The sequence below is a fragment of the Panthera pardus genome, unplaced genomic scaffold (assembly GCF_024362965.1).
Source record: "Panthera pardus isolate Hobbes unplaced genomic scaffold, ASM2436296v1 HiC_scaffold_2, whole genome shotgun sequence".
NCBI lineage: Eukaryota > Metazoa > Chordata > Mammalia > Carnivora > Felidae > Panthera > Panthera pardus.
In genome coordinates this window covers 124,470,480-124,493,652 of record NW_026526765.1, presented here as the reverse complement: position 1 = coordinate 124,493,652, position 23,173 = coordinate 124,470,480, and the positions used below count along the sequence as shown (strand labels likewise).

General features: G+C 36.9%; 2 protein-coding genes across 15 annotated transcripts in view; one reads left to right on the top strand and one right to left on the bottom strand.

The window, feature by feature from the left end:
- Nucleotides 1-5,894, top strand: part of PKD2L2 (polycystin 2 like 2, transient receptor potential cation channel) — a 44,045-nt gene extending 38,151 nt beyond the window's left edge. For both annotated transcript variants that reach the window (XM_053907467.1, XM_053907466.1), the window contains 2 exons: nt 1,280-1,392; nt 2,079-5,894. In XM_053907467.1, the coding sequence (XP_053763442.1) occupies nt 1,280-1,392; nt 2,079-2,175 (210 nt within the window). In that variant the 3' untranslated portion in view covers nt 2,176-5,894. The remainder of the gene's footprint in view (nt 1-1,279; nt 1,393-2,078) is intronic.
- Nucleotides 3,448-23,173, bottom strand: part of FAM13B (family with sequence similarity 13 member B) — an 86,729-nt gene continuing 67,003 nt past the window's right edge. For 2 of the 13 annotated variants that reach the window (XM_019424252.2, XM_019424257.2), the window contains 11 exons: nt 22,173-22,238; nt 20,563-20,773; nt 19,322-19,451; nt 18,390-18,489; nt 16,109-16,338; nt 13,745-13,828; nt 13,420-13,515; nt 8,834-8,917; nt 8,583-8,746; nt 7,336-7,437; nt 3,448-5,828 (listed from right to left, as the gene is read on the bottom strand). In XM_019424252.2, coding sequence (XP_019279797.1) covers nt 5,705-5,828; nt 7,336-7,437; nt 8,583-8,746; nt 8,834-8,917; nt 13,420-13,515; nt 13,745-13,828; nt 16,109-16,338; nt 18,390-18,489; nt 19,322-19,451; nt 20,563-20,773; nt 22,173-22,238 — 1,391 coding nt within the window. In that variant the 3' untranslated portion in view covers nt 3,448-5,704. The remainder of the gene's footprint in view (nt 5,829-7,335; nt 7,438-8,582; nt 8,747-8,833; nt 8,918-13,419; nt 13,516-13,744; nt 13,829-16,108; nt 16,339-18,389; nt 18,490-19,321; nt 19,452-20,562; nt 20,774-22,172; nt 22,239-23,173) is intronic. The other 11 variants (XM_019424253.2, XM_019424261.2, XM_053907464.1 and 8 more) reach the window with 9 other exon arrangements.

The following is a 23,173-nucleotide window of genomic DNA, read 5'->3' as shown; positions in this document are numbered from 1 at the left end:
ACCCTACCACCCAGCAATTGCACTATGAGGAATTTATCCACGGAATACAGGTGTGCTGTTTCAAAGGGACACATGCACCCCCATGTTTATAGCAGCACTATCCACAATAGCCAAAGTATGGAAAGAGCCCAAATGTCCATTGATGGATGAATGGATAAAGAAGATGTGGCGCATATATATATATATATATATATATATATATATATATATATATATACACACAATGGAATATTACTCAGCAATCAAAAAGAATGAAATCTTGCCATTTGCAACTATGAGGATGGAAATGGAGGGTATTATGCTAAGTGAAATTAGTGAGATAAAGACAAAAATCATATGACTTCACTCATATGAGGACTTTAAAAGACAAAACATATGAACATAAGGGAAGGGAAACAAAAATAATATAAAAACAGGGAGGGGGACAAAACAGAAGAGACTCATAAATATGGAGAACAAACTGAGGGTTACAGGAGGGGTTGTGGGAGGGGAGATGGGCTAAATGGATAAGAGGCACTAAGGAATCTACTCCTGAAATCATTGTTGCACTATATGCTAACTAATTTGGATGCAAATTTTAAAAAATTAAAATTAAAAAAAAAAATCAACTCAAAAAAAAAGTAAAAAAATAAAGTTACCCTGATAAAGAAAACAGAGAAAGACACTAAAAGAAAAAAAATGTACAGACCAACATATTTCATAAATGCAGACGCAAAAATCCTCAACAAAACATTGACAAATTGAATTTAACAATAAAGCACTGTGACCAGTGGGGTGTCTCTCAGGAAGGGAATGTTGAAAATCAATTAATGCAACTTACCATACCAATAGAATAAAAAGGAAAAGAACAAATAATAATTTATGTACATTAAAAAAAAGCATTTCACCTAAGTCAACATTCAGCCATAACAGAAACTCTCAGCAAACTGTAGAAAAGAGATTTTACAAGACTTCATACGGAGTATCTACAAAAAAACAAAAACAAAAACAAAACAAAACAAAACCCAAAAACCTGTCAGCTATAAGCCTACATACTGATGACAGACTGAATGCTTTCTCCCTAAGATCAGCATTAAAGCAAGGACGTCCATTCTCACTATCTCTATTCCATCTTGTACCGGAGGTTTAACCAGTGCAATAAGACAAGAAAAAAAAAAAAAATAAAGCCATTTAGATTAAAAAATAAAAAGATTCTCAATGCTGTGATGCTTGGGTACCAAAGACTTAAGATAGAGAAAAATTTAAAGGTGCAGCCTATGCTTGTCCTCTGACTTGACAGGAGATTCAAAGTGCAGAGCATATGAAAAAGTGGAAAGAGAGGCTTGAGAAAAAGTATTATTCTTCAGAAATTCAAGATGACTACCAGCTTGTCACTCAACAAGAATTTCGAGAGTAAGTATGTGTTCTAACCAGGGCACTCTGGGATATCATGATATGGTGACTGGGGACATGAATTACATTATTTTCCTGAAACCAGAACCTTATTCTGAGATGCCACCCCCTTTTTTTTCATCTTTTTACTCAACTTGGAAATTAACCAGAAAGCACAATACTCCATTTGTTTAAATGTAAGGTGAGAGTGAAACCAACTGCTTTTACTCTTACATCTCCAAATAGGAACTGCCATTTATATTTTAAAAAACTTTTTTTTCAAGTTTATTCATTTTTGAGAGATAGAGACAGAGTGCAAGCAGGGGTGGGGCAGAGAGAGAGGGAGACAAAGAACCCGAAGCAGGTTCTGGGCTCCAAGCCTGCACAGAGCCCTACACAGGGCTTGAACTCACGAACCTGAGGTCATGACCTGAGCTGAAGTTGGATGACTGAGCCACCCAGGTGCTCCCCCTTTTAAGTTTTTTAACGGGAACTGCCATTTATATTTAATATGCACAGGAGACCCTGTTCTCCACTATTTTAGAATATAAGATCCATAATTGGCCCTATTAGGCATGTTTTAGAAGCTTAAAGTATTATCTTCCCACCCCAAGTACTTCACAAAAGGCACTAATAACCTGCTGTCTCTCTATGCACGAAGGCATGTTACTGACCCATTCTCTGCTTCCTTCTAAATTATCCTGCAGACTCTTTTTGTATGCCGTGGAGCTGGAGAAAGAATTACACTACGTCAGTTTAAAACTAAACCGAGTGATGAGAAGGATTTCAGCTCTACAAAATTAAGACAAGTGCAGGTGAGAATCTGTGATACAATCATTGAGCATTTGTAACAAAGATTTATCCCTGTACTGAATTATTTCCTAAACATGTACCCATTTCAGGTACACTTTAAAAACACTGTACCACCTATCATCAAGCTATCATCAAAGTATAATTACCAAAATGATTTCACCAAAAGATTTCCAGAAATTAAGTACCCCTGAATGGGCCCCACTGTGCAATCCAAACAGCACACTTCCAGAGTATACACACCGGTACACGTAAATGATTTTATAAAGAGATTTATTATTAAATTCTAGGAATGTGGAGTTAAAGTATCAAATGCTGCATATAGTTCATGGGGCAGGTCTCTAACTAATAGGTCATAAGCAGTTTTCTCAATGTTACCTAGAGTATAGGAACTGTTAGGTGTTTTCATCATGTACCATGTTATAACTTGTCCTGGCCATAAATAAATTAATAAATACCTATGATTATGGAAAACCATTATATAAGACCCCAAATAAAGTAATCTCACCTCCATTCCTCCCAGTTTGAGGTCATCTAGAAAAAGCTAAAGTGTACAAGAACAAACTTACCAATCATCTACAGAATTTTCACTAATATTTTCAAACTGGAAATTCATCCAAAAAGTTTCTAAAGTAACACATTTAAAGGTTCCTAAGCATTTCCTCAACTACTCTAAAAGCAAAATATACTGTAAAAACAAAGAGCAAGGTAGGAGTATCAGAGTTATGAGAAGTCAACTTAATATATGAGAAATATGAATGAGGGTGCCGCAAAACCCGTCTGAGTGGTTGTAAAGTTGTGTGAGGTAACTCTTCTATATTTTTAGCACGTTACATAAGTCCTCCTGGAAGAGCCATATGTTCTCTTGGCCCAAACAACATCATCTCACCATCATACTCAATTTCCACATTGGTGCTCAATAGATTTTAAATCTACCCACCTTCCTCAAGCCAGCCATGCACGCTCTTTTCTTAGAAACTGTACCTCAAGTATGCTTAATAGAATAATTCATTCCAACAAGAAATGCTGACTGTTCTCTCCGCATCTTCTAGACTTCCACAACGCATTTAACAACATGGCCTTCCCTAGTCTTACCACTCCCCAGAGCTGTAGCCAGCCAAGCGGCTTAGTAACCATGTTGTCCCCCCGTGGTCCCTGAATGAGGTAATTCCAACAAAGCCCAAGAACATTAAGGCAAAGAAACACTTGAGGTCTCGATTTTTTGTTTTTTAACATCTAGTGAAAACAAAAAACATTTACAATGACTTAGAACATTCAAGTTCTTTTATTACAAAAGTCTATACAATGAAGTGCCAGACACAGCAATGCGATTATATTGGTGGTCATATATATCTATATATTATTTGTATATAGATATACTGTTTTTACTTGTACCAAAGTAAAACTCATCACAAACTGCCTAGTTCTACCACCTACTGCTCAACTATGACACACAAGTACTGTCACATAGCGTAAGTGCTGCCATGCTACTTTTATCTATTCTACTCGCAGCCAAACATTAACAGTGAATAATCAACACCATGAAGCAGCTGTTAATTCTAAAATGAAACCAGTCAGGCCACTGACTTATAAAAATATGGTACTCATATAGATTTAGCATTATAAAGAAGGAATATATTATTTAAAACATTTAAATAGTGCATATGGACATTTTTGCATGTGGTATATATCAACATTCATATAAAACAATACACAGTGCACATTAAATTAGATGTTTGGATACACTCCTGTCTGGAGACTGAAAGAAATAAATGCACACTGCATGCTGGATTCAAATCAAAGTGATATGATACTTGTTTTGGCATTTTCAATTTCATTTTTCTAGGTATACGTTATGAACAACCTAGGCATACCAAAAGGAAACCACACAAAAAGGGCTGGATTTAGTGCTTTATTCCCCAGTAAAACTACATGTTCACCACCAATGAACATTCCCTCCCCCCGAAAAAGGCATTGCACACATAGGTGAAATGTGAAACACTAGAAACACTACTTATTACCAAGCTACTTCATGTGCTTACTATGTAATAGTGCTGCAAGTCTGAGGTTCGTGCTTCCCTCACTTTTATTAAAGAATGTTGCAGAGGTCCATTTTTACATGGAACTGTTAATATTAGCTAGTTAAGAAAATCACGCATGAGTCAATGCATGCAAACCATGGGCACAAAGTGAGACACTCATCAATCCAAAAAAGCACCAAGAAAAGAATTAACACTTAGATTAAGCCTGACCAGAATATGCTATTACTACTGTTAGCCCAAATAAAGTCACCATTCTGTGAAAACGATGAGCAGAATGATACCAGAAGAGTACTTGAAGGAAAGCCATGCAAAGCCAAAGAACAAAAAATCAGCTTAGAGTATATGACAAGGGGCATACCACTAGACATCTTTGAACACCACTACACAGCTGCTTTAAATAGCATGTGCTGAGCCAAAGTGGTCCTGTTAGAGGATGTTTTCTTCATGGATTTGGCCAATTAAAAGAGAAAAAAAAAAATGATGTGACCCCCGGAAGGTACATGTAAAAAATGCAGTGGTATAGCCCTTGTTAAGAACAGATTTGATTCACGCATAATGACTCTTTTGCCAACTTAGGCCCATCTGATTGAACACACAAATCTGAGCACCATCAGTGTTCCTACACAGACATGGCTATTTTCTCACATTATCTGGAGGTGGGTGGGAGGAAAAAGTACAGGATCTGATGCAGACAAATCACATCATCACCAGCTGAAAAAGAATAACTGAGGAAACAAACAGTAACTTATGTCCCATAGGCAGCATGTGAAATGATTCAGTTCTGTGTGTGATGTGTGGTGTGTGTGTTCACTATACTAATAAACAAGGTCACTTTTTGGTGTGCCCTCTGTTATCTTCATCCAGGAGCTGTGTGACCACTGAATTGCAAAATTTTGCTAACATATTACCTGTGAGAAACTTTCACTTTGGAAATTAAACAGAAATGTGTTCCACAGTAGGACTTGAAATTTCAGTTTGAGTTTGGTTTTCTAAAAAAACATAAGACATAGTTGCATATGTGCACATTTATAGGCTTTTCTTTCAAATTTTCAGTCATTCTGTAAGAAAAAGGCAACCGAAGAATTCAATGTGAAGATGTTCCTCTCAATTTTCTTCAGTAATTAAAAAAATAATAATAAAAGCAAAGTTGGTAACAACAAAAAGCTTGTATCGCCAAAGTTCTTGAAGTTGAAAGAATAAAGTACTAGTCTTTTGCTAACAGGATGTATCTGTAGTACAAAACAATGAAGAAAACTGATGTTTGCTAAAGGTGAAGAGGACAGTCTGTGGTTAATATGGAACACCACGCTCCCTAGAGAGGGTCTACTTACCCTCCCATCATTCTCTAGTGGCACCACAACCAAGTACAAAGTGATACTTTCTGAGTGCCTGACAAAATGAACTCAAGTACCAGCCAAGTACACACGATGATTGCTTCAGGGAATACAACTGATTTTTATGATGTTTTCAAGGAGTATATTTTATATGGATTTTGAAGAATCTTGTTTGCTGATAAGAACTTCAAGAAGCCTAAGTTTGGCTTTAATTTTCTTGTACTCCCTGTACTCCTCAAGCACTGGAACACGATCCTCCTTCTGGGCATTCCTAGGGAAGAAAATAAAATCTGTAATATTCTGGAGATCATCTGAAAAATAAAGTCCCAGAACTTGTCCTGATGTGAGACACAATGTTACCAAATGTAAATTCAAATAAAAAAACTGTTCTGCAAGAAGATAGATTACTGCACTAATTCCCCGCACCCCATCCCCAAGGAACAATCCTAAAATACTTTTTTTGATGAATTTCTCTACTGACAGATTCAATAATGCTATACTTATCGATGTTCATTGCAGAGAACCAGGCAGAAGCCAAATACTTTAGTATGACACGCGCTGCTAGACTGTGTCAGGTCTGGAAGTGTATATCAAGTGCTAGAGGATTACAGTCAGTGATTTCATACATTTACTGTACTATGGCTTCAGTGAATTGAGAAGTAAAAGATCTTACCCACAGAAAAAAGCAGTTTTCTCACTTTATATTAATGACCCAATCCAATTCAGTTTAATCTCTAGATAAAGCATCAAATCATCCGAAGTATAATTACAAAAAAGTTTTCTTCCATTAAGGCAAAGAATAAGAAGGTACTTGAAAAAACGCATTCTTACACTGGTGTTTTTTAACCATTTTTGCCCACTATATAGAAAATTCTCAAAGTAAACACAGTTTGGAATTTGTAATACAGCTCCTGGCTTGTTAAGACCACCCAGTTACATACATGGAGAAACTTTTCTGAGGTCTGAGATAACATTCATTTCTGTCCATCATCTGAACTAGAATGTATTTTTCTTAAAGAGTTCCACTGAGTCAACTGTGCCCCAGTTATATAAAAACACATGCCATACTGTATTCTAGGAGCCACACTACTGACTGGCACCCTGTTGCACACCCTGAAAATGCGAAGCCTGGAATGGCCCAACATGCAGCCTAAGTAGCCACAGTCTTAGTGTAAGGATCCACACTAGCTGTCACAGGACCCTTTACAAAAGGAAAAACCTTTTGTTTCACAAACACTGCCAAAAGGGTGAGGATGTAGAATTAAAAAACACAACATAACTGCCACTCAACCAAGCCCCTCTAGAACAACTCTGAAATATTTTATCAGGTATTGTTCCCCTAGCTCTTTTTCTTGCCATTAATAGCAGGACTTCCAAGTAAAAAAGGAATGTTTTCTACTTTTTTTTTCAATGATAACATGCTTATGTGCACAATTTATTTCTATTCCTATATATTCCTTTAATTTACCATATAAGCACTTAAGTTTAAGAAGAAGGAAGACTCGGGGCACCTGGGTGGCTCAGTCGGTTAAGCGTCTGACTTTGGCTTAGGTCATGATCTCATGGTTCGTGAGTTCGAGCCCCACATGGGTCTCTGTGTTGAGCTCAGAGCTTGGAGCCTGCTTCAGATTCTGTGATTCTGTGTCTCCCTCTCTCTCTGCCCCTCCCCCGCTAGTGCTCTGTCTGTCTCTCTCTCTCTCTCAAAAATAAACATTGTAAAATAACTAAAAAAAAAAAAAAGGAAGAAGGAAGACTCAATTTTGTGATGTTCAACAAACCTTCCATTCTGTTGATAAAATGCTTCTTCAAATTCCCGTAACGTTTTACGTAGCTTCTTCTTTTCAGCTCTAGCTTTCCAAAGTTGTTCCAGTAATTCAGGCCTGAAATTTAAATGGAAAGAAAACATTATTGAAAGAACATTTTGACTCTTACCAGGGGTTCAAACACTGGCTGCAAACTAAAGCACCTCTACAGCAGTATTTAAAAAAACTTTTTCCCTAGGTAATCTTAAAGTGAAACCAGCGCTACTGTGGAAAACAGTATGGAGACTGCTCAAAAAATTAAAAACAGAAGTTACCATATGATCCAGTAATTCCACTCCTGAGTATTTACCAAAAGAAAACAAAAACCCTAATTTGAAAAGAGATAGGCACCCTTATGTTTATTGCACCATTATTTACAATAGCCAAGATATGGAAGCAATCCAAGTGTCCATCAGTAGAGTAATGGATAAAGAAGATGTGGTGTACATAAACACACACACACACAGAAATATTACTTGGCCATAAAAAAGTAGGAGATCTTGCCATTTGCAACAACATGGATGAAACTAATGGGTATATAATGCTAAATGAATTAAGTCAGAGAGATAAAGACAAATACCCTATGATTTTACTTATATGTGGAATCTAAAAAACAAAATGAACAAATAATAGCGGTCTCATCAATACAGAGAACAAACTGGGTGGCTGTGAGGGAGGTAGACAGGTGAGGAGATAGATACAATAGGTGAACGGGATCTGAATGAGGCACAAACTTCCACTTATAAAATAAGTAAGTCACAAAGATGGAAAGTACAGCCCAGGGAATGTAGTCAATAATACTACAATATCATTGTATGGTGACCACACTTGCTGTGGTGAGCACTGAGTAATATATAGAATTGTCAAATCAATATGGTGTACACCAACCTGAAACTAATAGAGCATGTTGGTTATACCTCAATTAAAAAAAAAAAAAAAAAGTGAAGCCAGGGCTGAAAACCAGTTACACACCATATCAGGGAAAGAAGCTGAGAGAGAACAAACCTAACTCAGCTGATTCCTGTACTCCGTTATGAAGCAAATGCAGGATTTTAGTTTCTTTAATTTTTAAAACACAGTAAGTGATTTATAAATCACACTCTAAAAGGGTCCATCTCTGAAGCACTACATTAATTCCCTCCAAGTGCTTGTTTACTTAACATTTACACCGGCATGTAAATTTTATTATACAAATAGGTTAAAATCACAAACAGCAAACATACATAGAAGCTGCTCGAGTACTTGACAATCGGAGATCCAGAGCCAGTTTTTCCTGATTTTCTTCAACATCAGATTCAGAGTTTTCCAATGAAGACTGTGCCTGCACAGCAGTTTTCAAGATATCAGTTAGCTCAGAGGACAGAGTAACACCATCTTCTTCTTCTTCCTAAAAAGTTATTGAACAGATAAACAAGCCATGACTCAACTTTTTCCTTAAGAAAGACATCAGAGAATGAATTCTCTTAAGGATTACCTTGATTTCTTCAAAAAAATGGGCAGTTTCTCCTTCTATGATTGGTTGTAACATCTGACCCCTTCGCTTGGTAGATGGAGATCCCTGTAACATACAAATGGTTTACACTTTAAATATTTAAAGCATTCAAGGAAGCTTCATTCACTATGAACAGATATAAAACTTTTATTTTCAAAATCTTAACCACATGAAATAAAATTTTTAGGATTCCTTAGTAAATTTATTTTTGTTTATGTTTTCTTATTACGTATGCACAAGAGTGCTAAATGTTCATTTATGTCTGGATACTCTAAAAGCACTCATTCAATAAATATTTTTTAAAAAAGAAAGTATTACATGCAATTTTATTTGGACCATTTGCCTTTTTAACAATAGCTGTCAATAGCTTTCATTTTCCTTTTTTATGGCTAACTGATATTCCATTATTTGGGTAAAGCACAATTTGTTTATCTATCAGTTGCTGGACATGTGGATTTTTTCCTATATTTTAGCCATTAGGAATGATGCTGTATGAACAATTGTGTACAAGTTTTTGTACAGACATATTTTCAATTCTCTGAGGCATATACCTAGAAGGAGAGTTGCTAGGTCAGATGGCAACTCTATGTTTAACCTTTTGAGGAACTGCCAAACTAGTTATAAAAGTAGCTGCACCATTTAACATTCTATCAGCAGTGTGTAAGCATTCCAATTTCTCCACATCCTTGTCCACACGGTTATCTTTTCTCATTAAAGCCATACTAGTGGGTATAAAGTGGTATGTGAATGTGGTTTATTGCATTTCCTAATAACTAATGATGCTGAACATCTTGTCAAGTGCTTAATGCCACTTATAGATCGCTGAAGAAATGTTTATCCAAATCCTTTGTCCACTTTTTAATTGGGTTATTTAACTTTTTATTATTAAACTCTAAGAGTTCTTTATATATTCTGGTAACAGTCCCTTATCAGATACATGATTTACAAACATTTTATCCCATTCTGTTGGTTGCCTTTTCAATTCAAAATGTCCTTTCATGCACGATTTTCTTTTTAATTTTGATGAGGTCCAATTTATTTTACTTTTTTTTTTTTGACAGTGTTTTTGCTGTCATATCCAAGAAAACTGGCCTAATTCAAGATTGCAAAGATTTATTCTTCTATTTCCTATGACTTTTATAGTTTTAGCTCTTACAATTAGGTCAATGAACCATTCTGAGTTAAATTTTGTGTGAGATAAGGGTCTACATTCGTGCTTTTTTTTTTTTTTTTGCATGTGAATACTCAATGGTCTCAAGAACATTTGCTGAAAAAAATTATTCTTTCCTATCAAATTGTCTTGGCTTAACTTTTGGTTTTTTTTAATGAAATTTATTGTCAAATTGGTTTCCATACCACATCCAGTGCTCATCCCAAAAAATGCCTCTTCAATACCCATCACCCACCCTCCCCTCCCTCCCACCCCCCATCAACCCTCAGTTTGTTCTCAGTTTTTAAGAGTCTCTTATGCTTTGGCTCTCTCCCACTCTAACCTCTTTTTTTTTTTTTTTTCCTTCCCCTCTTCCATGGGTTTCTGTTAAGTTTCTCAGGATCCACATAAGAGTGAAAACATATGGTATCTGTCTTTCTCTGTATGGCTTATTTCACTTAGCATCACACTCTCCAGTTCCATCCACGTTGCTACAAAAGGCCATATTTCGTTCTTTCTCATTGCCATGTAGTACTCCATTATGTATATAAACCACAATTTCTTTATCCATTCATCAGTTGATGGACATTTAGGCTCTTTCCATAATTTGGCTATTGTTGAGAGTGCTGCTATAAACATTGGGGTACAAGTGCCCCTATGCATCAGCACTCCTGTATCCCTTGGGCAAATTCCTAGCAGTGCTATTGCTGGGTCATAGGGTAGGTCTATTTTTAATTTTCTGAGGAACCTCCACACTGCAAAACTAATGTGTTTCAAACACATAAAATAATCAGCAAGGTCGCAGGATACAAAATTAATGTACAGAAATCAGTTGCATTCTTATACACTAATAATGAAGCAACAGAAAGACAAATAAAGAAAATGATCCCATTCACAACTGTACCAAGAATCCTACAATACCTAGGAATAAACCTAACCAAAGATGTAAAAGATCTGTATGCTGAAAAAGCTTATGAAGGAAACTGAAGAAGATACCAAGAAATGGAAAAAATAATCCATGCTCATGGATTGGAAAAGTAAATATTGTTAAGATGTCAATACTACTCAAAGCAATCTACACATTCAAAGCAATACCAATTAAAATTGCATCAGCATTCTTCTCGAAGCTAGAACAAGCAATCCTAAAATTTGTATGGAACCACAAAAGACCCAGAATAGCCAAAGTAATATTGAAGAAGACCAAAGCAGGAGGCATCACAATCCCAGACTTTACCCTCTACTACAAAGCTGTAAGCATCAAGACAGCATGGTATTGGCACAAAAACAGACACATACACCAATGGAATAGAATAGAGACTCCAGAATTGAACCCACAAAAGTATGGCCAACTCATCTTTGACAAAGCAGGAAAGAATATCCAATGGAAAAAAGACAGTCTCTTTAACACATGGTGCTGGGAGAACTGGACAGCAACATGCAGAAGAATGAAACTAGTAACCACTTTCTTACACCATTCACAAAAATAAACTCAAAGTGGATGAAAGACCTGAATGTGAGACAGGAAACCATCAAAACCCTAGAGGAGAAGCAGGAAAAAACCTCTCTGACCTCAGCCGCAGCAATTTCTTACTTGACACATCTCCAAAGGCAAGGGAATTAAAAGCAAAAATGAACTACTGGGACCTCATGAAGATAAAAAGCTTCTGCACAGCAAAGGAAACAATCAACAAAACTAAAAGGCAACTGATGGAATGGGAAAGGATATTTGCAAATGACCAATCGGATAAAGGGCTAGTATCCAAAATCTATGAAGAGCTCACCAAACTCCACACCCGAAAAACAAATAATCCAGTGAAGAAATGGACAGAAAACATGAACAGACACTTCTCTAAAAAAGACATCCATATGGCCAACAGGGACATGAAAAGATGCTCAACATCACTCCTCATCAGGGAAATACAAATCAAAACCACACTGAGATATCACCTCACGCCAGTCAGAGTGGCTAAAATGAGCAAATCAGGAGACTATAGATGCTGGAGAGGATGTGGAGAAACGGGAACCCTCTTGCACTGTTGGTGGGAATGCAAATTGGTGCAGCCGCTCTGGGAAACAGTGTGGAGGTTCCTCAAAAAATTAAAAATACATCTACCCTATGACCCAGCAATAGCACTGCTAGGAATTTACCCAAGAGATACAAGAGTGCTGATGCAGAGGGGCACTTGTACCCCAATGTTTATAGCAGCACTTTCAACAATAGTCAAATTATGGAAAGAGCCTAAATGTCCATCAACTGATGAATGGATAAAGAAGTTGTGGTTTATACATACAATGGAATACTACTTGGCAATGAGAAAGAATGAAATATGGCCTTTTGTAGCAACGTGGATGGAACTGGAGAGTGTTATGCTGAGTGAAATAAGTCATACAGAAAAAAATAGATACCATATGTTTTCACTTTTATGTGGATCCTGAGAAACTTAACAGAAGACCATGGGGGAGGGGAAGGGGAAAAAAAGAGAGGGAGGGAAGCAAACCACAAGAGACTCTTAAAAACTGAGAACAAACTGAGGGTTGATGGGGGATGGGAGGGAGGGGAAAGTGTGTGATGGGCATTGAGGAGGGCACCTGTTGGGATGAGTAAGGGGTATTGTAAGAAAACCAATTTGACAATAAATTTCATATTAAAACACACACACACGCGCGTGCACACGCACGCACACACACTTAAATTGAAAGAAACTAGGCCAGCGTCTGAAATTTGTTTTTTGTGGGGGACACCTGCTGGCTCATTTGGTTAAGCATTCAACTCTTGATTTCACCTCAGGTCATGGTTGTGAGATCGAGTCCCATGTGAGCCCCATGTTGCATCAGGCTGTGTGCTGGGCATGGACCTGCTTAAGAATCTTTCTTCCTCTCCCTTTGCCCCTCCCCACTTGTACTGGGAAGGGGAAGGGAGCAAGGAAGAGAGGGGGAGAGAGAGGGAGGGAGAGAGAGAGAAAGAGAAGGGAAGAGAAAAGAGAGGGAGGGAGGGAAAGAAAGGAAGAGAGAGAGAGGAAGAGAAGAAGGAAGGAAGGAAGGAAGGAAGGAAGGAAGGAAGGAAGGAAGGAAGGAAGGAAGGAAGGAATCGTTTTTTTTAATTCCACAACGTAGCTGACCCTGGGTGTATCACTCCTTAGCCCCAGTTTCATCATGTGTGAAAAGGAGGCTATTATGTGCTACCTGTTCTGACTTGTCAAGATTTAATAACATCTTCTTTTATGATATACATAGAGTGCTTTTACAAGTGCCTGGGAGATGGGAGGTACACACTGACCTTACATATACAACCTCACCTTACATATACAATTCTTGCTACTTTAGCTGTGTATTTCTCCAATATACCACCATAAAAGTATTTTTTAAAGGGTAGGCCTTGGTAAAATGAACTAGATAAAGCTTTGTGTGTTTTACTCACAAGGACAGGAGTGATGCTAGCTCTTGTCAGCATCTGTTTTACAAGTCTGTATCTCTCATAGAGAGGTTTCACAATGTGTCTTTCTTCCCTGGTCACCTAAAGCAAGGAAAATGGCAATTACCTAGTCATCAGAAAATTTGAAGTCCAAAGCATTAAGCAATATGACTTTCACCCAATTTTTAAGAAGTTATTTTAAATAAATAGGCAATCTCATGAATGCAGGAAACAGTGCTCTATGAAACAGCTCTGCAGATGTGGGCCACAAAGGAGATTCGGGATCTTTTTTAAGATGGAAAATCAAATGTTTTTAGCAAGAGACACTTACCGGCCTTCCATGTTGACTTTCATAGTAAAGAAGACTTTTCTGGAGAGAAGTTTTCTCTTCTATCAAGTGATCTTTTGTCATTTTCTACAATTTAAAAGAAAAAAAAAAAAAAAACCACTCTCACTGGCATCATCATGATTTTCATCATCCCCACAACGTAAATAACTAGGGTAAAAGGGCAGCCAATCACCACTCCAGCCTAGAATAATACAGTCTTTCCTGGGGCACCTGGCTGGTTCAGTCTGTTAGTATGCAACTCCTAATCTTGGGGTTGTGAGTCTGAGCCCCATGATGGATATAAAGATTACTTAAAAAAATTTTTTTTTAAAAAGAATGCAGCCTTTCCTTACAGATTTGCAGACATTTTTCGAATGTGGTCTTCTAATAAGGAGGTACCAACCCTCTTTGGTGGCTTATTTATATTTTACCTAAATAAATTATGAATACTGGCTTAGTGACCTTGGGTAAGTTAAATTCTTTTTGTCCAATATTCTAATCTATAAAGTAGGGATACTAGACCCTACCTCATAGGGCTTTACTGAGGACTAAATGAGTTAATATGTTACAAAGGCATTTATAATAGTGCCTACCTACCACACAACAGGCACACACAAATGCCTATTGTTTAATTTTGCAGTCTTCTATTAGCATTATAACTATAATTTCATATATACACATAAAACACACACACACAATAGCACAGATCTAATAATCTAGCATTTCTACTAAACTATTAAGAAAATCTGGCAGCAGTATAGTAGATAAATCTTGAAAAAGTGAAACACTGCCAATTTGTGACCTAGACTTTTACTATATAAGCTCAGTTTCCCTTCCTATATAACGCTTTCTTTACATGCAATACTCATCTCCTATCTTTCAGTACTCTAAACTGTAACGGAGGAAAGACATCCCAAATTTATTTGCCCATAGAACCTTCCCACTTTGTTCCACAGGACCACCTTTTAACATCCCAACAAACCGATGTTCCACTGAACAGCCTTTTGAACACCAGACCAAATAGACTCTCTACTTACTCCCAGGGTGAGACAATCTATGTTTCTCACCAGAGTGGAAGAGAGGTAAAATTAAAAAAAAAAAAAAAAAAAAATTCACTGGATAATATCTTCCTATAACTACTACATTAGATTATATACATCCAGTAGAGGACAGCTATGGATAGCCTATAAAACACTGTGATTTCAACCTCAAGCCAGCACCTTAAACCTAAGACAATGAATTCAAATTACTTTGATCCAATCAAAATCATCTCTAGAGACTCTTAAAAACTGAGAACTGAGGGTTGATGGCGGGTTGGAGGGAGGGGAGGGTAGGTGATGGGTACTGAAGAGGGCATCTTTTGGGATGAGCACTGGGTGTTGTATGGAAACCAATTTGACCATAAATTTCATATATTAAAAAAAAAATCATCTCTAGAAAACTGGGTGGAGAGAGGGGACAGGAGGTTGGCTGATCTAACACAAAACTGAAAAATACGAAAAGTGGAGGGAGGGAAGTGATTAAAAATGCTAATCTAGCCCTGTTCAAGGGAGACAAACACTTCCAATATTTCGATTTTGAGAAAGGTGTACTCTGTTGTCAAGCTAGGGATGAGCATCAGGATCAGGGCTCATCACGGCCTACACAAAAGTTCACCTGAGACCAACTCTGTATTCTCTCAGCAAATCTCATTTGATAAACAATTTGGGTTGCCAAATGCTCTGACCAGGACTGTCCTAGGAATGGGCTTTATTGAGTTACAGTTCTTCGAAAAAACTCTTTTATTTAATCCTCACAACCATATTGTGTTAGCACTTTAAAGGACATAATCATATCCATGTGAGTCATAGGACTGTTGAAAGGACACAGGGGCAAAATGGAAATAACACAATGAGTCAGGGCCTGCAAAAGCTAAGAACTCAATACAAGTAACTATTAAGACACAAGGCTAAGACTCAAGCTCAGTTATGTTTACACTCTTTATACACTCATCTTGCCAAGTGTCTCCAATATAAATAAACAGATCAGCATTCTCGTTTCTTTAGTTTTACTTTTTTTTTTTTTTAAGCTCTTATTCCCGAGTAGTCTCTTCACCCAATGTAGGGCTCAAACTCACTCCCAAGCCCCTGACAGAGTCGCATGCTTTACCAACCAAGCCAGCCAAGTGCCCCTTAGTTTTACTACTGTGACTCAGTCCCAGAATGACTGGACACTTAGGGTGTGGAGATAAAAACATGTTTATCTGCAAACTTGGGGAGCATCCTCAAACCAGTAAGACCACCTACACAATTCTATGCCACTGGGGTAATTATTTTGTTTCAGGGACTCTAAAGGCTAGTCTGGGCAAAAAGCATAGGTCAAGATTACTTTGATATCTTCTGGAAGACACCTCTCAACACGTTTTTCTTTTAGTCTTTTCAGAATAAGTTCAAGTGTTGCTTCCTTAGATGGCTTCTTCTCCTTCTGAATAACCCTGGATTCATCTTCATTCTCTTCATCTTCATGGTCTAGAGAAGAGCCAAAGCTTTTTGGAAGAGTGTTACTACGTGGGCGTGTCTGAGGTACAAATTCTCCATCAGAGCTTTTGTGTTTTGCATCTACATTTCAGAACCAAGACCACAGGTTAGTAATATTGACTTTGTTAAAGATGCAAAAGAATAAGCATGATATACAACAGGAGAGTAGACATTAACAGCACACAGGCTCAGATATTTCAAGGTTAAATGAAATATTTAAATTCTACAGATAGCAAGCTATACCATTCATTCTTTTAGCCATTATTCATAGAAAACCTACCATAAAGAAAGATTCTCTAATAAGCACTGGTGATACAGTAATAAACAAAGAGACATGGTCCCTGTTTTCATGGAGCATATATTCAAGGAAGTAAAAACAAAAAACAAGTAATCAGATTCATAAAATAATTTCAAAGAGTGCTAAGTGCTATAAAGAGAACAGGGGACTGCCATTTGCAACTACGTGGATGGAACTGAAGGGTATTATGCTAAGTGAAATTAGTCAGAGAAAGACAAATATACGACTTCACTCATGAGGACTTTAAAATACAAAACAGATGAACATAAGGGAAGGGAAGCAAAAATAATACAAAAACAGGGAGGGGGACAAAGCATAAGAGACTCTTAAATATGGAGAACAAACAGAGTGTTACTGGAGGGGTTGTGGGACGGGGGATGGGCTAAATGGGTAAGGGGCATTAAGGAATCTACTCCTGAAATCATTGTTGCACTATATGCTAACTAACTTAGATAGATGTACATTTAAAAAAATAAATTAAAAAAAAAAAAAAGAAGAGAACAGGGGATGACATCACAGTGCCAAAAGGAACGTGGTTTGGGGGAAGAGCGACTACATTGAATGGACTGACAAAAAAGGACTTTCTGAGATGGTGACATCCTAAATGAACATGGAAGAAGCAGCAGCTAACCTAGCATAGAAGATTTGGGGGAAGAGCATTCCTCCCCAACTGAGGCAACAGCCAATGCACAGGCCCTGAAGCATGGCATGTTTAAGGAAGAGAAAATGAGAGTAGAATATGATAAAATGGCCTAAGGGCACAATAGGCAAGGTCTTGAAAGCCATGGTAAAGGGTTTATTCTAATTGAAGAGGGAAGCCCCACTGAGGCCTCTGAAGATAAGTAACAGTTTTAAAAGATAATTCTGGCTGCTATGCAGAGAATGAACCGTAAGACAACATAAGTTGAAGAAAATTGGAAAATTAGTTAAGAGACTAATGCTGGTCAATTTAATACACTTATCAGTAACACACTCAAGGTAATGATTTTCACTGGTGGTTGGAAACTAGCATTAAACAAGGAAATACTTAATAGAATTGTACGGGAAAATTCTAAAGAGGTAAGAGAACTTATTTTAACCACAGGGGTGTAAACTCAATGACCACAGGGACATTGTCTTATCCACTACTATAGGCTCAGATGTCTACAAGATTTGGTACTTAAAGATAATAAAAATTCTGTTGAATAAATTCAAATGAATACACCAAAATGTAATGCTCCAGATTATAAACCCATACTTGGTACAGATAATTTTTTAAGGATTAACAATTACCAAAAAGCATGCTGACTAAGCACCCACAAAGTAAATACAACTTAGCAACTACTGTACTGGGCCAAACCAACCCACTAACAAAGACTTAGTTTTAAATTAAAGACAATTTTTAGTCTCTGTAGTATAAACAGTTCATTATGATAGTCTTTGATTAAATAACCACCAACAATTCTTAATGAAATACCTACCAAATCCAAAACTGCTTGATATTTGAAATGTATTTCAGATAAATTTCATAACATCACCTATGAACATATACTCTACAGCCCCTTTCAAAACACTATTACTAACAGAAACACAAGAAAGACATCTGGAAGAATACAGAACTACAACTTTGACCGTAACTAAGAGAAGAACAAAATGAAGCTTTTATTTTTGCCAGTGTCTCAGATTTTAAATTATCAAAAATTATAACCATAATTCTCATAGAATATAACTCTCATTAATTCATGCCATAGAATTATTAGTTCATGTAATTTTCATGTAATGAGAATACTAAAATAGTGAGAATAAAACATACTACTTAAATGCAAATATATTGTAAAAATGATGTGTTTTCTACCTTTAATTTGCTTCCGCAGTTTAGTAAGCTCTGTCATCCATTTTAATACCTTTGGATTGGCCGCAATATCACTGTAGGAGGGCTGAAAAATTAAGGAACACTGACCCCTCTGTGGTAAGCAATAATTGTTCATTTATGCCCAAATAATATTTTACAGTTCCTACAGCAGAGATTTCGCCCAGTCCTTGCTTCATCTTACCTTATTTAATGTAGACAGAATGGGATATCAAGTAAAGCTCTCTCACAGGAGGGTGTAGCAACTGACAAAAGCCACATTTGAAAATGTCTTCTGACTCCAAGTATAGGATTCTTTTCACTTCACACGCTCTAATTAAATATCTCTCCCCTATCCCTCTCACTCCCGAACTTTCCCCCTGCTCCCCTTGCTACTTGTGGGTTTTGAGGAAGCAGAAATAGCATTAATGTGGTTTGTTAATGTAAAGTATTTCCTTTAAAAATTATACAAGCTTGGGGCGCCTAGGTGCCAAAGTTGGTTAAGCGTACAACTCTTGATCTCGGCTCAGGTCATGGTCTCACAGTTTGTGAGTTCGAGCCTTGCGTCAGCCTCTGCGCTGATGGTGCAGAGTCTGCTTGGGATTCTGTCTCTCCTTCTCTCTGCCCCTCCCCAGCTTGTGCTCTCTCTCTCAAAATAAATTTAAAAAACTTAAAAAAAATGTTTTTAATAAAGTAATTTTCCATTAAAAAAATTATACAATCTTTTTCACCAATGGAAATCTAAAAATACAATGGTAAGAATACTGGCCTGGAAATGAGGCGGCTAAGGATCTATATAACCTCAGTTCTACATGATCAGTATTTCTCTGTACATCTCAACTTCGCTATCTAAGGAAAGAGATGGACTAATGCTCGCCAAAGAACTTCCTCCCAGTTCCAATAGTTCTACCAAACCCTGAACAATGCTACAAATTTACCTTGTTATTTCTTTCCCTTTCAAACTGTTCCTCAAATTGTCTAATTTTTTTCTGAAGTTTCTTGACCAATTGATATGGTGTTCTATCTTCTCTTTTTTCATCTTTTGAACTGAAGGATGATCTTCGAATCCTGAATTAAAACAAGAGGCAGATACTGTTAGTTCAAGTTATTATAGACGGTAGCTAGGGTTCTCGTGGGGTTCATGTCAATGTACAAAAATATCAAATTACTATGAAATGTACACCTGAAACTAAGAGATTTTTTTTTTCATTTTATTTTTAAGTAATTTCTATACCCAATGTGGGGGTCAAACCTACAACCCTGAGATCAAGCATGCTCTACTGACTGAGCCAGCTAGGTAGCCCTGAAACTAAGAGAATATTAATACTGTATGTCAATTTTATTTCAATAAAAAATAAAGAGGGGAGCCTGGATGGCTCAGTCAGTTAAGCATCTGACTCTTGATTTCAGCTCAGGTCACGATCTCATGGTTCATGAGATCGAGCCACACACTGGGCTCTACACTAACAGGGATTCTCTTTCCTCCTCTCTCTCTCTCTGCCCCTCCCCCGCTCACGCTCACTCACTCTCTGTCAAAATAAATGACTAAATTTAAAAAATAAAAAAAGAATATTAAAACAAAAATAAAGAAGCTACCCAGTTGAAAATTGTTACCAACACTGTATCTCTTATTATTCTGATATAACATAATGCCATTTCCAAGAAGCAAATCTTTAAAGTAACATTAAAGAACAGGTAGTAAAAAAAAAAACACCTTTCACAATAGTGTTACAGACCACAACAGCAGGTAATGCAAGCAGTGTTGAAAACAATTTGTAATCACTCAAAAGGCTGAAAAGAAGCAAAGGTGCCTAGCAGCTCAGAGTTCTTTTTGTGTTCAAACTGCAAAGGAAAGGTTTTGACATTCAGAATCAATTTAGTTTTGACAATAAAAACATTAGGGACTGATGAGCTCCACTTGCTGCTTCCCTTCCAGAGTTTTTTATTTCAGTCATAAGTGAATAAATGAGTATGTACACTGTGAGGAAATGTCTATTAGAGAGCGAACCCTCAATGAACTCAGAATTTAGGGGAAGGGGCCCTTCCCAAAAATTACAAGAGTGTTTTTCATGATACAGGGGGAAAGGCTGTGAACAGCTAAGTCTAGAGGATCAAATCTCTCAAAGGACCTGGTGACATAAAAGGAATGACCTCTCATAAGTACATAAAAATAATGCACCTAGTAAAAGAAAGTGCCTTAGATGAGGAATCCAGTGTTTCTGGGTCATGAAGGAAACGCTGGCTTTGCCCAAAATCTAAACTACGGTGCGATAATACTGGGGGACAGTCCTCTTCCAGGGGGTGATGATTCATTCTTCCAGCTTGTGGAGAGAGCTGAGCTTCTCCAGAGTCAGAGTCTTCCTGCCAAGACTTAAAAGCAGGAAATGGCTCTGTAAAACAAACACAAAGAATAGTACCATGGGTCTCTTGGCTCCACATGGAAAAAAGTCACACAATTATCAACTATGTTGTCTTTAAATCATATTATGCAGTGGTTCGTATAATATTTATTGTATACTTTTTTTAAAAAACAAGGGATACAGGATCTTCATAAAGCCTATTATAGTGTATAATTTTCTAAGTTTCATTTTTCTTGTTTAGCTCAAGAGTTCTATTTTCATAGAAGGAATTACACCTTAAATTTCTGAACCCAGTCACAAAGCAAGAAAAAACACTGTCAAGCTCTTTAAAGTTATATTAGTTATTATTTTTCAAGTGCTGTTTTACAAACAGTAAACACTCAATAGCCCTCAATAATAGCTGCCAGGTGAATAAACTATGCCTCACTGTCAAGTGGCTATGTTAAAAGTAGAAGCCATTCCCCATACTATTTACAACACTCATCAAACGGAGCTCTCTGACCCCAAAAGAATTCTTAACATTTCCAAATGAGGAGCTAACTAGCCTGACAGCACCTGGCCACTGGCATTAAATTGTGGTTATGGTCTATTACAGGATTCCTATGTTTAATATGTATCCTAATAATTAAAACCCAACAGTATTACTGACAAAATTTATCAGCATTAATCCTTAAGCACATTTATCTTAGTGGAGTTATCCCGTCTGTCATCAAATGAAACCACATTGATATATTTGATGTCTGTGCACACATAAGGTTTGATTACATACAGAACACGTACAGATAAACATACAATCCACAAATATACTCCAAATACAAAAATATAAGTGCCACTGAAGTCCAGAAGGGAGAAAAACTTTTCCATCTACACATTAATTTTATTTATAACTACAATTTAAAATCCTGATGTATGGCCATTAACAATAGCAAAAATGAGTTTTTAAGTATTTTTGGATGCAAAGATGGCTTGACAGTGTCAAAAATCAATGCTGTTCTTTTCTTTTTCTTCACACAAGTGAATAAAATTACTTTAGTAATTTAATTTAACTTTATATGTTAGCAATTTAAAGCATTACATTTTTTTCCAGGGTAATAAGAACATAATACAGTTTGTTTTTAAAGCCCAGATCAATCTGATAACTAAAAATTGGGTACAAAGCGTGCAATCCCACAACAAACCCAGCAATAAAGTGATTTTCAAAGCAACCCTTGTACCTGCTCCCCAGCAAGTAACTGGTAATAAACATTTTATGAGAAATCTCCTGTTTTAAGAAAAGAGAGAAATAATAAAAACAAATTTTTCTGGGTATCATTTTTAACCCAGAACACTTTTCCTAATATATGGGGACAGCAGGAGAAGGGCTCATAAAAAGGCAAACAAAGTGAACCATAAAAAGGCAAAAAACTAAACTATGGTGAACCATACTTACCCTCCCCATCTCTCTGCAGATGCATTGTTTTGAAATCAATGAGGGGAAAAGTGATAGGGCATGACGCTAATAAAATGGAAAAAATGGCAAAAAATACTAAAGTGAACACACAGCACAGTCAGAACAAACCATACACATAACTAACACAAAGCCAAAGATACCAAAAACATTTCCCTAAAACCAGTTAGGCATTCTGCTCAAAAACTTTATTCAAAGAAATTACTACTAACCAAACTTTAAAAACAAACACAAACATACATTTCCATTTCAGCAAGCAAGGCAAAAAAATCAAAGTAGTGCTGTTTTATTAAAACTCAAACATAAAACTGAAGAAATGGAAACTCTTAACCAAGTACTGTTTGAAGCTTTTCAGTATAATTGATTTGACAGAAAAATACCTCCCTTAGTTTGCTCTTTAAAAAGATCTTATTTGTCTTTCATTCAAGAGTTAGCAGGAGAGAATCTGAAGGAAAGATATTGTCCACTTTCGTTGAAAGCCAAAAACTTCAAAACGGCTGCTACAAATTCATACTGGCAGTAGACATGTGCTACCTGCTTGCCAACTGCATTCTGTTGACAATCCTTCAAACAATACAAAAAACAAAACCCACACACTAAGGAAGAGTGAGGTGGGCTTCTATTTGGAGTGACCCCACTTCTCTATGAAGAGTCGTATCAAACAAGGTAGGTCTCTGATTCTAAGGTATCTAGAGTCTAAAGTAATTTGGTCTCTTAAGGAAGTCTTTCCTTAGAATACCCTAATTCCTAGATATACAAAATTAATCTTTGTATTGGTGGCAAAGTTGGAAGCAAAAACAAGGTCTGCTAACAGCCACTTTTTCAAGCACATGCAGGGTTCATGGCTGGGTTCACTCAAAGGGCTACTACCACTGGCTCTCTGAAAGTCACCCTATTACTATGAAAGCCAGCAGGAGGCCTATATGGATTTTTAACAGTGGTTGAGCCAGGTTTATAACAGGGCAGCTGAGGCACTGAAAATT